We start from the raw sequence: 15,180 nt of genomic DNA, 5'->3' as shown, positions 1-15,180 counted from the left end.
CTGTGGCTTTATGAGTGACTATTATGTGAAGTTGAAGAGTGTGAGAGCCTTGCTCCACAGTAATGCATGCATAGCTTGCAAAGCTCATTCCTTGATGCTGTTGTTGCTATGGATTGAGAGGTGGAGTTTCTGTCAGATGTTGGATCAGGATCAATGAAATTCTTAAGTCTGAATCCAATAAGCATTGGGTTTTGCTTGCATATCATTTACATGCAAACAAGGATAATTGCAGTAAATTCTGAGGTGCATTTTGCTTTTAGCTGGAGGCGTTTAAAGAGTCATCACTAATGTCGGAGCAAATGTTTTTGCTTTGACATTTACATTTAGCTCACATATGTTGGGGATTAGTGGGGAGAGGTGTTGTGTCGTCCGGCGATAACGCCTAACATGCACGTCCTGTGTGAACACCTTCCACTCAAACAGAACAAAAACACAAAATGCTCAAGTTATTACCTACATATGGAAAAACAACAAAACATAAGCCCTCCATGTTTTAGTTTACTTTAAAAAACTAAATAAATAAGGCAACTTGCAGTGGAACAATAAGACTTTCAAAGCCATCTGGACCCCCTTTAACCCTAGTTTATCCCGCATGGCTTAAACCTTGCCTTGACTTTTCACCTGTGGGACAAACAGCCAATTAGGCAGCAGAGGGGGGAGTGGGAGTAAAAAGCACAAGAATGAGAGAAATGTAACGCTAAAAAAATGGTTGGGTGAAATACCAACCACATGCTGCAGAACGTTGGACAGTTTGAGTGAGAGGACCAACAGCTGTGATCAGTACTTCAGCACCTCAGTAAAAGTCACATAAAAAGCGACATCAATGCAACCTTGATAGAGGTTTGCTGGATGTTATCTGTCCAAAAATGCTACTTTCAGATGGAGCAAATGTTGAGTTAAAAGTCCCATTTTACATGCTTACACTCCTCATAAACATCCGGCCATCTCCTGCAAATGTTAAACTCAATATGTTTGTATTTTAAGAGAAATTAATATATTTTAAGGAGACTCTGGATCGGGTTTCAAATTGTTGGTGTAAATGAAATGTTTCATTGGACAAAAAAAAAACGATAAAAATGTTGGCATTTCAGCTAAAGAGGTTAGTTTCAAATCCTAATGATAATTCCTAATTAAGTTTCAAGATATTCGGCGATGATAGACCTCCTGACCTCCCCATTGTATCTGAGTTGATATGACATAATTTGAGTTTTGATGTCTTTGGCAATCAGCAGAGGTTTGTCGCCTTCTCTTACTGCCTTAATCTCATCCTTCTCTGTTTTTCCTTTTGCCCGCTCAGGGATGCTGGTGGTGATCGTGCTGCTGCTCATAGCCATCGTTGTGATCGCTGTGTGGCCCGTGTAGCTGATGGCGGCGGTGGCATTTAAACTGTGGACCAGTTTAAATCACAGATGCTCACTGAAATACTGTCTTGGGTCTTCTGTTTATTCTCTCTTTCTGATCACTGGAAACTATCCAACTAAAAGAATGTGAAATAAAGTTTTCTTCCTTTAGCAGCACAAATGCTTGTTTTTATACTGTGGGCAGAAGAGGCGTGAGGATGTTTCCTTTTCTGTCCTGTAAATATTGTGGGAATGTAAATCGTCTTTTACTGTAGTGAACGTAATGTTTGAATCATTGCACCCACTGATCATCTGGATGTTAAATTATTTGGCAGATTGAAAACTATTTTTTTAATGTAATTTAGTCCAAACAGCAGAACCTCCTGCAGGTCTACAGTATTTCTGTGGCTGGACTCAGGTTTACATCAGGTACAGTAACCTTCCAATATTCACATTCACATTTATTTACTCATGCATTGCTGTAGCAACTGTAATAATATAAGTTTGCTAGGACTTTCTAATGTTTATCGAACAGACTGTAGCCAGAACTAACAGCTCGACTGTGTTACTAACACGCCTCTGTTACTTCCTGTTAAATCAGCTCTGCTGGTAATATCTAATAAATGACATTTTCAGTTAATAGTCCCTTGATACCTGTCTGTCTGCCGTCATGTCAGAGACTCGTCATGCTTCTCTGGAGTGCTGGAGGGTTTGGTAACGTGATATTTAGTTTGAGTGGGCTGCTGACATAATTTCTGCACACATGAACCACATCTTCATTCTACGGTGCCTGAAAAAATATGCAGACCCATTTACATCCTGTCACATTATAATGCAAACGATAACATAGTTTATGGGGATTTTAGTTGATAGACCAGCACCAAATGGCCGTGAAGTAGAAGCAAAAGTCTGAAAAAAATGTGTATTCATCCCCTTCTAAAACAGCTCAGAAGTCACCTAAGTTGTAAATATGATCCACATAATGTAATGTTAGTACAAGTACAGCTGTTGTAGAGCAAATTGCAACATGGCAGGTTGTGGAGAAGCTTAAATCAGGATTAGACTATAAAACAATATGCCAAACTTTGAACACATCAGCAAAATGGAGAAATAAAGAAATCACAGCAACAAAGACAAATAATCTGTCAATGTAACAAGTTTATTTCAACTGATAATCTGAATTTAGTTCTACCAAGTTTGTGTTCAGTAGTTATTTTCCTTCTTTAATGTCAACAATCTAAACAACCACATAAAGGTAATAAAAAAAAAGTTGAAAAGACAAAATCCACAATGTCTTGTGTCATTAAATATATTCATATATAATAACCATAATATATTAGTAGGCATTGTAAAACAACATTGCTAAACGTCTTTGCAATGGTGACAAGAACATTTACAATTCATAGTATGAACACAAAGCAAGGCTTTGATGTGTTTATGGCGTTTCATCGGGGAGGCTTGTCAAACCATTGCTCTACAGACTGCTGGAAAAAGTACAGCATGAGGCTACAGAGATGAGAGAAGTGTGATTAGAGGTTAAAATTCATCAGCTGACAATAAAACTAAAGTATTTACCAATGAAAGGCAGGAGTATGCAAATATGCTCCATGTTCATGAACAGCACTGAATCTTTAGAGCATGATAATTCGAATACAAATCAAACACTAGATGTATAGTTAAATCAGAATAATGTCAGTCATCTGTTTGTCAGGCATCTATTGCAGTCAAACCCCTGTTATTAACACCATGGCTTTATAAGGATGTATAAGGCTCTGTTATACTAGATCTCCTCCGTTGCTCAAACATAACTGAATCTCTGTTAATTCAGAAAACCCCATTTTTGTATATGAGTGCGTGTGATTCAACACTTTGCAGTGTAAGAGCATCATCAGAAGGAATCATGCAGATTTTGATTTCTGTGTTGTTCTACTATTGTATAATTGTATTGTAAACCATATGAGCTGCTACTCATACATTTTTCTTCCTGCTCGTTCTATGTGTTCTCATGTTTCTCCCTTCTCATTGAGAAATATCACAGCATCTATTTGAGAGCACGGCAAATATATTTCTGCATATTTTGCCATGCATCCTGAAAAACTTTCAACCTCCTTCGATCTCTCAGAAGGCAGATTAGGTGCATTTTGGAGGTGTGCGTGCTAGTAGCCGAGCAAGTAGCGACCTGTAAACGTTTGCATTTGCAGTCCGCTGAGAGCCTAATTAAACCTCACCGACAAGGTTATGCATGTGATTTTGAGAGGCAAGAAACTGTTTATTCCTGGGTTTGTTTTTGTTGATGTCTTTCAAAGATCGATGCATTAATTATTTATGTTTTACATAACCTGAGCTCTGCGACTTTCTTCCTCTCAAGAGAAGTGAACTGTGTACAAACAGATGAGCAAAGTGGTATCAACAGTCAGATGATTGCCACCCATTCCACCTTGTGCAAAATGTTGAAGTGAATGGTCTGTGTCCTTATAGTCAATGTGCATTCTTGCATTGATGTCTGCAAAAACAGTAAAAATCTGAGAAAACATTGCAAATGAAGGTGGAGATAAATAAAGTTATCCTCTTACTAAAGGTCCTGTATATAATGTATATATGCATCATGAGGTACTAAGATAATCCTTTTATGGTTTCCATTTTCCTGCTTTTTGTATGTATCTTTGTTCCTGTAGTTAGTTACTTTTCTACTTATTTTAAACTAATTAATGTAAGTTTTAATAATCTGCTGTCAGCATATAGTATTTATGAGTTTGTAAAACATCTGAACCCTTACAAATGTGACATGCAGTACTGTTTGCTTTTTGCCGTTTACTGTCTTCTTTGTAGCAAAGATGCAGCTGCAATTAAGTATTTTTCACTTTCTAAATAGGCGACATGCATTGCATTTTGTTGCAAAACAAGGACTGTATCCATGTCCCATATTCTTTATTTTTGTTATCTTTACTGTTCCAAAAAATATTTTAAGATCTGATGTAAAAACTCATGTAAAACTGCGAGTGGCCTCTGGTCGATAAGCTGTTTGAAAAAGCAAGTCTTCTTTAAAAGCCAGTAACGAAAATTACTTGTTTAAATAAACTGATAAGAAATGAATTCTTCAAATATGAATTAAAATACAAAAGTACACTAAAGGAATAGTTCAGGACTTTTCAAGGATGTGCCGATGTTTTTGAACAAATGCATATATATAGATGGGGAACATAAAACATCATAAAACATCTTTAGGATCAGGGCCTAAACATCCTTAGGTGTCCTGAGAGTGAACGCCTCACTCTCAGCGTTCACTCTCAGAACGCTGAGTGTGAGGCGTTCTAATCCAATATCAATATGTGACCTCACAAATGCACTTTTCAAAGAATGGCAATAAAATCTCCTAAATGTACTCCTGAGCCTTGTAGCCAGGCTTCAGAGAGGAGCTGAAGCTGTTATAGTTCCAACATTTGTTGGACCATCTTATGAAACTCTATAGAATAAGTCCACATGTATACAAAGACAGACAAGAACATCTTTAAGCAACATACAGTGGATTAGTTTACATTTTTGATGATTATTTGAGATGCTCTGACATATTGTCTGCTTAGAACCTATCAACAGAATCTCACTTGAAAAATCTCGAATTATTCCTTCAACAGCCACCTAAGTGATTTGACCGTTCTCAAATAAGTAGGGTGAATATGTACTCTTAGCATAACGCATCATAGCTTTTACGATTTAAGATGTGTAGTTGAGGAGTTTTTATAAATAAAAACTAAACTCTGTCCCTGTTCCTCTTCTTCCACTTGCATATTCTTAATCTTAGAACTCACGAAAAAGAAAACTGAGAGAATTATGATTGTTTAAACTGCAGATATTCCTGACTCGGAGCACACGAAAGACAACTACATGTATGTTGGTTTGACATAGCAACAGTAGCTTTCACAGCACGTACCTCAGATAAACGACAGCTTTCCATGAAACCAGTTAAAAATATGTGAAAAATACAGTAAAAAAAAAAAACAATACATGCAGAGGCAATATTGCAGCTGTAATTAAGTGTCTTTTTGTCATTTGCACCAGCGTAGGATGTCCATAAAAAATTTGAGCATTCAATACATGGTTTTCATACTAGAGTAAAGAAAACAAACACAAATAATGTTATATACTGGTAATAGGTGCAAATTCGCCAAATCCACAAGAGAGACGAACCTCAGGGTAAAATAAACCATGAAACCAAATCTGCAAGGTGACCTCCTTCAACAAAAGTTCACTAGAAAATACAAATCATCCTAAATAATTCTCTTCATGCTTCTACACAAAAAGCAGCGACATAAACAGTGTCCTCTGTCCCGGGTCCTCTGTCTCTCTCTGAGCTCACTTTCTCTCGTTTTTTTCTTCTTTTTTTTTTCTGAGAACCTGTTGAGGATTCCTCTTCGTTCTCCAGCTTCCCCTCTGCTTGCTCCCCACCTATGGCTTCTTGCACTTTCCTTTCTTCTCACGCTGCTGGAACTTTCTCAGTCTGCGTGCCCACGTGTCCCTCCACTGGATGACCAGGCTTCCTTTGTCCGCCACCACTCCGGTCTGGCCGGGGGAGTCCTCGTCGTTCCCTAGCAGCAGGTACTTCTTCCCGGGCTTGATCTTGGGACACTTGCAGGCCACGTCTTTGGCACGGACCCATAAGAACTGGTCCCCCCTGCGGATGCGGCTTTCTCCCTGCTTGTAGACGGATATGATGTTGACGGTAAATTTCCACCACTCGCCAGCTTTGTCTGCCTTCAGGATGTGCACCTGGACAGCTGCAATGTGATATTGGAGGACAAAACATTCTTGGTTAACGTCAAGTCGATTTTACTGCTTTCAACACATGCACAACATATTTCTATTTACTTATAATACAGACTGGGGCCTCTTGTGATTTTTATAAAGCCTTTAAGCTACTTACCAACACATTACAAAAAGAAACCTGTTGACAAAAGATAAATCTGCTGTAAAAGAACACTGCAAAAAACACTAAAACTTACAAAGTACTTTAGTCTAGCTTCAAGAGCAAATTTCTAAATGCACTTGAAATATGACAAATGAACTTACAAGTAACTTTTCTGCAAGATTTAGGAGCTTGTTTTCAGTAAATAATTTCTTAATATTGTACTTTATAATTCTTTATAAAGTACTATTTCCATTGGCAGATTATTTCACTTATTACAGGAAAAATGTCTTGTTATAAGGGAATTTATCTGCCGATGGAATACCTTTTCCATCAATATCAAGGAATTATTTACTTAAAACAATTCTCTATATTTTGCAGAAAAGTTACTTGTAAGTTAGTTTTGTCTTATTTCAATTGTACTAACATATTTGCACTAGAAACTAGACCAAAATTACTTGGTAAGATTTAGTGTTTTTGCAGTGTACATGCAGTTACAGTATGTACAATAAATAACAGCGAACTACACTAGAGCAAATATGATCCTCTTTCAAAAATGGACATTTGTAGTTTACGTTCTTCTCTTAAACAAAGTGAAAAAGCCAGGTATGCAGCCCAGCTATCATATACAGCTCCACATGCACTTTGTCTATTATACTGACACAGCAGTGTGATCAGTAATGGGATTAGGAGGCAAGAGATGGCTATTAGAGACGTTAGCTGAGCAGACACTCAGGGATATTATGTGAAGAATGAACGGACGTGGCCCTCAGGGAGCAGATAGATGCTCATGGATCCTATGCCAGAATGTATCAATATGTATTATATTGACCAGATCTCTATTAAGTTCCATTAAGCTTCTCCTATAATTATGAGGGAGCTTTAAAGATGAACAATCATGTGATGGGGTCACTGCTTTCACCTTCAGCATTAAAGAGAAATCCGAGTACAGTGCAGGATTTGTATCTACAATCTCCAATCAGTGATCTAAAACTGTACATTTTCTTCTTTTTTTAAAATCTGAAACCTTCTTTAATATCACACTCTGAACATAAGAATTAGATATAATATTTTCTGAGCAAGAACTTTAATTTTTAGACTATTTGAGGAGCCCTATAAGCAGGAGAAGCCCTCTAGACCAAAACAACATTGTGTTGGTACGAGGTCTGATCCCACATTTTGGCTCAGGGTTTCCAGTCAAAGCATTTTTAACATGCTTTGAGAGAAGCTGAAACACTAGTCAGTAAAGTTTACAACGTTCAAATCAAAACATCAGCTTCATTAAGCAGAAGAACATTTTCTTCTTTAGGTTTTTTTCTGTGCACCTTTAAGTGGAATTATAGTGAAGTCTTAATATCAATGAGTCGCATCAAAACAGAGTAAACATGCTAATTTTATCCTTGCACTTGCCTTGCTCAACATGAAAATATCACCAGCAGGAGCAAGATATGCTTTTAGAAGACGGTGTCTGAAAGTGTTGGGTCTGATATATTGTACTATAAGCTTAATAAATTACTGGTGATATTGAGGTCATCCTTACTTGTACAGTAACATTTTTTGCATTCATTTCCTTATTCAGAAGCTAATAGGCTGGGTTTGAGCATGGCTTCAATAGGCGTGTTGCCTGGAAATGTCATGCTCTAATTTCTTAAAGCGATCTCTCTCTTTTTGGCTAAACTCCAGCATTTTATTAAATCATATCAAAGAAAATTGTGTGTATCTTTTATTTAGCTCTATATGTAAAATAGGGAGCTATGTTTTCCCTATTTTTAAGTTTAGCTTTTAGTTTGAATTTAATTCTCAATTTCGCTTAAGTTAAGAGTGATCTGAGGGTGACCCAGGCATCTCCTTGTGTCCACCAGCTCATCTTTGCATTAGGTCAACAACTACTGGGGAGACTGGAGTGGATAAACTGGTTATAGCCAGGGTTCTGCTGAGATCAGACATTTCAACCCTTATCTTGCACCCCACGGTAGCTTGTAATGCTTTCCATGGGCCTGGATACAAAGCATTGCAGCATGGTTTTCTGGCACAGCATGGAGCTCCAGCTTCCTGCTGATCTTTTTTAAAACACTCCAAAGCTTTCCTTCTTCTGAGACAAATTCAATAGATCCACACTGAGTTTGATGTCTGCTCAGATTTCCTAATTTTATGTGACATATACTTCACAAGGATTTTGTTCCTCTCCTGAATCACATTTGAGTATGTTTTTGTAAGCTACTATAGTGTGTATTTCAAACCGAGATTGCGCTAGTGAAGGCAAAGCAAATGATTGAATCTGCAGCAAAGTCTGTAACCTAAATTTGATTAAGAATCTGTGGAACAGCTTATTCACCGACGCTCTACGTCCAGTCTGACTCAGCTTCAGCTTCAGCTGAGTCACAAAGAAGAGTTTCTGTATCTATGCATGCAAGCTAATGCATAGATACAGTAGAGACACACCCAAAAAACAATAATACTTGCAGCTGTATTTGCAGCTTCTACAACGTATTTACTCAGGGAGGCTGAATCTAAATGCGCACCACACCTAGACCATTATTTGTTAAAATAATTTAATCTTCCACTGTAAAATTAAGCAGTAATTTTGCATTGGTTTGTCACGTAAAATTCAAAAGAGTTACATTGACGTTTGTGGTTATAATGTTCCAAAATATGACAAATCATGTTATAGAGACTTGAATACTTTCACAAGGTGCTGTAAGACCAGTAGCAGAGAGATGGATTAGTGAAAAAAAGTATTCATGCTTCAGTAGTTTAAACAGCAAAACCATCTTTTGTGTAGATCTGATCTGTGTGCCAAAGCTAAATTACACTGATCCCTAGAGTTTGTTCTGACATGAGTTACACAGCTGCTTTAACCGGTCAGTCTCCTTAATACGAGAAAATGTCTTGTATAGCTGCACACAAACACTTTTATGCTTCAGCGGAGCCTTTATTTTTCTTTTCTTGATATTATTACAGCCATCAATCCGCTGCAGTTCACACGAAACACATACCAAATCATCTGAGAGCTGTTCTTCAATGCATGGTCATCTTGGGTTGGGTGGATAGATGATGGACTGATGGTTCTGTTAGCAGAACATCATTTTGCTCTTTTTAAATAAATGTCTTCTCCTAATGGTAACTGCCAACATTTTATGTTCATTTTGACTAAAATTGATGTAAAATTTCCCTTTAATCAGACATTTTTACAAAATGCAGACTCTCACTACTGCCCCGATTTTGATGTAGTTCCCCCAGGACCAACAGCAAATGATCCAGAGGCCCAGCTTTTCTCACGACACCACCAGTGAGGTAGACCCGAGTTGAAGAGGAGGTGTCTATAAGCTGACCCCTAACTCCTCCAAATCCCAGCGGAACAAAGCCCGGACCTATCCGTCAAGCTCCTGAAGTATGCTGCGGGACGCCCCCGGTTTGGTTCAGTGGCTCTGCAGCCTGACTTCAATCAGGGGAGGGGACGCGGGCGACGGTGGGAGAGGGGAGAGGTCATATGTCTTATCCACACCTTGAATGGTGTGGCAGACTGATGGTCGCAGGAATGCAGCACGGGACGCTCTGGTTGTGGGGGGAAGTAGGCTGATCCTTAATGAGGATCTCTCAGTGAGCCCCCACTGTCTGTCTCGCTGCGCAGATAATCACCACACACACACACACCCCACACACACACACACCCACACACACACACACCTCTGTCTAATTCTATTTCCCGCTCCTTCCTTCAAGCTCCCTTTCTCCCCCTCTGTTTGTCTGCTCATCTCTTCATTGCTCAAAGATCTGTTTGATTCTTTGTCTGTTTTGATTCTTTACTCAGAGCTAAAGTAGGAAATCGGTAAAACTGTAAAAGCTCTTTTGAATAAACCGGGTCTGTGACTGCGAAGGAAATTAAAAGGAACTCTATGGCTTAGAATAAAAAGTAACATTTACATAAAATTTTTTTAGATTTATTCATTGATATCTAAGGTTTATTCTACTTGCTCCAAATTTTTAAAATTCTGCTAAGAGCGTGTTATTGGCAAACTAACAATAAAAATGAATTTAATGACCAGTGTTTTGTCTGACTCACCATAATCCTTCTTGCAGTACTTCTTCATGTTGATTTTCAGTTTGCCTTTTGATGCTTTACAGTAAGAGTCACAGTCTGTTGGAATAAAAAAAAGATTATGCATCAAGGACACAAGGAAAATAAAGACATCAATAACACAATTGAATATTTTTTAATAATCTATGGTTGCTAATGCATAACTTCAAAATTAGTCAATGCTGAATTAACTTTACTTGATTTCAGTTACATTAACATAAAGAGCAGGAAAATTAGCAAAAACAAACAAATTATATTTTTACATCAATGACAATTTTTTAAAATCATGTTAACCTTTTTATTAATAAATAATGTGAATTTTATATATATATATAAAATTTATTTGGTTCTGATTAAGTTTTGAAACAATACAAACTGTGTTGGTTCTATGGTAAAATCTGTGAAGTTGAAAAAATGTCCAAGTTATAAAAATATATTCACAATTCAGTAGATAAAATAACAAACATATTTTTGGATGATAATATAAAATGTTCAATCAAGATAAAAGTAAACAAATAAAGAAATTAATAGTAATATAAAATATACTGTAAGTCTATCACTGTTTTTTCTTGGGGGTTTATGAAGGTAATATGTTAAAATGTAGAAGTTATAATAATGTGCTGTATTTGTATTTTTGCAATAAGTTTTAAAGATTAATAATATGTATGTGTGTGTGTGTTTTGTGGAAATTTACAGTAGAAAAGTATATATTTGTTACAAAACAAGTACACTAAAGTACATTGATTAATGGGTTGACAAATGATTTCTTTTTGATTGCTTTGTCTAATGTCCTCAGCATTGCTTTATGACATAATGTGTTCAGTGACAATTGTGCCATTTAACATTTACCCAAAGATTAAACACCGCTTGCTCTCACTGTGTCTGAGGGATCAGGTCTGTGCAGACCTGCCTCACATGGCTTGTCACCCAAACGCCCCAATAAGAAACATAAAACTAAAAAAGTCTCCCAAGGAGGACCATGTCAAGCTTTCAGTTTTGCATGTGTGGGGGTGCTCAGAGTTGGCAGCTATTCCAGGGAGTGGAAGGTGTTGGGGGGGCGGTGAAGTGGGTCATTGCCACACAAAGGGAGGTCAGGAAGGAAAAATTAGCCATCCATGAAGCGTTAGGCAGGAGAGTCTTTTTTTCGCACAGGGTTGGGGGGGGCGGCAGGCGGGGTATCCACATTGGAGCCGTGAACAAATAAATACCTCAAGCAGGCTGTGGGCTTACCCACACTGCCTCACAGCTCCATGCTGTAGAAAAGCTGTCAAACACCCAGTGGTGTATGAATGAACACACTCTGAGAGCGCTTGCTGAAAGAGTCCTTGGAGTTTGTCATCTGGTTGCACAAGGCAGCAGATTTTTGCCTAGAAATACACAAAGGGCCTTGATTAAACAGTGTATGTTCTTTTTGCAATGATGGTTTGGACCTGCTGACAAAAATAATTACCTGTGATACTGTAATCGCAATGTGTGATGAAAAATAAAGTTAATATTCAAAGTATGAACCTGGGCAATATCAAGTTATGTTTTAAATTGGGCAAAGTTAAAGCACTGCACTAGTGGGGAAAAAAAACGTGTTCTCCCTGACACTTTAAAATACAATGTTTTGCACAGTGAGCACACAAATGCCACCAGTTCACTTTGCATCCACAAAACTCTTCAGTGTGGATGTTGCTACTAAGTAGGGAAGACGCAAAGTTAAACATATTCAAAAACAGTCAAGGAAAAATAGAATAATAAATTTAATAGGAAACTGTATTGTCACAGTGCAGACATGTCTGCGCTTTATTCAAGCTGAAGGTTGTCAAAAGACACAGGAAAGCTAAACATGTTACTAGTAAGTCGCTCTCACTATTTACAGCTTTTAACCTCTGACTGTCATGGAACATTAAATATTTGCAGATGTTCCCAGTCTTTTGGAAAACTAACATTTAATGTGATGCTTTTCATTTCTCAAGGCATAAACACTAAAACTGATGTTTGAGTAATGCCAGCTGCACTGACCACACTCGTTTTTAATATGTTTTCTAAAGAGAGTTTAAAATAACAAAAACAAACTAATATTTTCTAAAACATTAGCAAAACCCTTAGCAACTTCTCTGTGAAACACACTGTGTGACATCACCTCTGATCCTCATGTAAATAAATAATGATCGTTCAAATTCAAATTCAAAAATACTTAATTGGGAAATCCTAAATGGAAATAAAATGACAGGAAGGCCATGAAAAAAAATATATGTTGAATGCCTCTTAAGCTATAGTTTGTAATGAGAAATTCAAATCAGACAAAACTGCTATTCTCACATCAAACCTTTTTCAAAAATTGGAGTTTCAAAATTGCTCAAAGAACTTAACTTATAAATGCCGGGGAGAAATCCCTTAATCTCTGCTCCCTTGGTCTATTCTCACCAGCTGATACAGATATGGTGAAAGAAACCTAAATGGGTCGTTTTGACAGAAAGTTGTAGGATGTTGTTTGGCTGATGGAAGAAGGATTTCTAAATATAAACAAACCTCACAGATATGAGCAAATCTTTACTACTCTTTATAGGCCATTACAATGAGGTTGCCTGGGGAACGCCATGACAGGAAGAAATGCCCGAGTAGAGAAGTGGGAGGAGGGAGAATGAATGGTGGAAGACAGGCAGGCAGCAAAACAAGATGAATGTAATTTGGCAGAGGGGGAAAGAAAAAGAAGAGAGTAAAAATGAGCAGAGCTGCTGGTTGTGTTACAGTGTGGTTGGGCTCAGAGCTGGTGCCGGTCGTAGCAGAGAAAGTACAAACCGAACAGAGGAGTCTATAAAAGCTGGAGCTGATTACCATGTAAATGATGGAAGAAGGGGCTGTGGAAGGGCAGCTTTGTTTTCTCATAACCCCCCCTAGATGCCATCATGATACTTCCCTTTGATAGCCTTTCGTTCCCCATTAGTGTACCCCTGAGACACAGCTCCGGGGCCCGCTGAGAGCACCCCGAGATGCCTGTTTAGGACCAGGCAGTCCCCTACTGCGAAGACAAATGTCCCCTTTGTGCCTGCGTTACAAGCAGCAGAAGGGGAAGCGGTCTTGTAATGCTGAGCTAAAATGTGCTCTGCGTGTTCTAAGTAGATGTAGTTACTACAGCGCTTTGTTTTCTGGCCTTTCAGTGCACTAAGAAGTTGGTAAGTGAGAGGTGGACCTTTGCCCCCTCTATCAAAGTACCCCGCAGCCCTTTAAACTAATCGTTTTCATTCAAGCTGCTTCCAGGCCCAATACAGTTCGTCTTGGAGCCAAAACTTTACAGCGACGAAGAAAAAGTCGCAGTACCGTCAACAGCCAGTAGTAGGTTGAATGAACTGCAAGGCCGTTTATTTTAGATGTTGAACATGAAAAACTTGGCCCCCTGCAGCTTGTTGAGGTGAAAGCATCTAGTCGTTCAAAGACTGTTCTCCTGTAAATCAAGACGAAGCATTAGGAGTGGGGAAGTTTCTATTGAAAAGAGACAAGTTAGCTCACCTAATGAAATAAGCATATTGAGGTATTTTCCAAGTGTAGCAAAAGGTACTTTAACCTCCTTAGTCAATCCAGACTGACTGTCTCTAATTTCAGTGTGTAGGGAATGTTTTGCCACCATTGAGCCCAGAAATGATGGACTTGAGGCCTAAATAAGTTGCAGACTGATGGAAATAAAACAAACACAAAGTCTGTGTTTAAATTCAAAGAGTTCAATAAAAGTTGATTTTGAATAATTATGTCACACATAGTGAGAAATAGACCGTTTTTAAATGTTTATTAAATGTCAATACAGTTAGAATGATATCTGAAGTTGCATTATCTTGTTTTCTGTCATTTTGACTGACAACGTCAGCAAAAATTCTGTCATAATCTGTTTTTATACATCAGTTCTCGAAATGATAATTATGACACGAACTATTCAGTTGAATTTCATTATCATTTGGTGTAATTAATATGAACAGAGAACCCAGATCCCGTCACATTTTAAGCAGATGAACACATCTAATGTTTCTTTGCAGTGATTAAAAAAACCCCCAAAAAAACACACTGGCTGTCACAACAATAGCTGCATATGAAGAATGAAATTAAATGATGGCACAAATTATGCACGCTTCACCTGCTGTGGTCTGAGTACAGAACCTCAACTTCCTCCTGGTCCACATCTGGAGGAGAAATCTACACTAGCGCTTAGATCGGGCATAAAAAAATCCGACCCGTGTGGGTTTTAGGGAATGTGTTAAGGGTGTGGTTATGTGTTCATTTCTTGCCACATAAAACATTTATTTTTGGTCTGATCTGATAAGACACTTTTTGTCCACATGTTGGGTACTGGGAATGAACCACACACAGCTGGAGTTTATTTACTAATTAAGTGACTTTTGAAGATAATTAATTGCACTGGATTTTAATGGGGGCAATAAAAATGCTTGCCACACTTTCCAAATTTCTATTTGTTCACAATTTTAATCTTCTGTATGTGTCCTTTCATAGTTATGTGCTACTAAGAGGTGCAAGGTTTGAGTCTGGATGTGGGTCGGCCTGGAAAACTTGTCAAGAAAAAGTTGAGTCGTTCCTCTCCTGTCAAAACATTCGGGTCACAATCAGAGCTGCTCTGACATGTTTGCTGCAGATGATCAAATGCAACGCAACGTCCAAGTTTCTAAGCTACAAAACTCTTACAACACACATCAAATGGCTCCACATGCAAAGTGTGACAAACGATATACAGAATTATAAGAACGGGAGCGGTAGAACCAGGAGGTGTAAATGATGGCTCCCAGGGGGAGGGCTCTCTCTCATTTAACCAGACTGATTGAGAAACAAACTGCAGCAAATAAAGCACGTAATTAGATTAGAGAGCTGCTGTT

At 38.1% G+C, this 15,180-nt stretch overlaps 2 protein-coding genes across 2 annotated transcripts in view; one reads left to right on the top strand and one right to left on the bottom strand.

Moving 5' to 3' along the window:
• stx8 (syntaxin 8) overlaps positions 1 to 5,098 on the top strand; it is a 36,641-nt gene extending 31,543 nt beyond the window's left edge. The window contains exon 8 of the mRNA XM_023333563.1: positions 1,298 to 5,098. Coding sequence (XP_023189331.1) covers positions 1,298 to 1,362 — 65 coding nt within the window. The 3' untranslated portion in view covers positions 1,363 to 5,098. The remainder of the gene's footprint in view (positions 1 to 1,297) is intronic.
• LOC102217663 (netrin-1) overlaps positions 2,479 to 15,180 on the bottom strand; it is a 73,485-nt gene continuing 60,783 nt past the window's right edge. The window contains exons 6-7 of the mRNA XM_005797498.2: positions 10,304 to 10,378; positions 2,479 to 6,112 (exon numbers count right to left, since the gene is read on the bottom strand). Coding sequence (XP_005797555.1) covers positions 5,784 to 6,112; positions 10,304 to 10,378 — 404 coding nt within the window. The 3' untranslated portion in view covers positions 2,479 to 5,783. The remainder of the gene's footprint in view (positions 6,113 to 10,303; positions 10,379 to 15,180) is intronic.

Source organism: Xiphophorus maculatus, chromosome 5 (assembly GCF_002775205.1).
Source record: "Xiphophorus maculatus strain JP 163 A chromosome 5, X_maculatus-5.0-male, whole genome shotgun sequence".
Lineage (NCBI taxonomy): Eukaryota > Metazoa > Chordata > Actinopteri > Cyprinodontiformes > Poeciliidae > Xiphophorus > Xiphophorus maculatus.
This window is presented reverse-complemented; position numbering and strand designations above follow the sequence as displayed.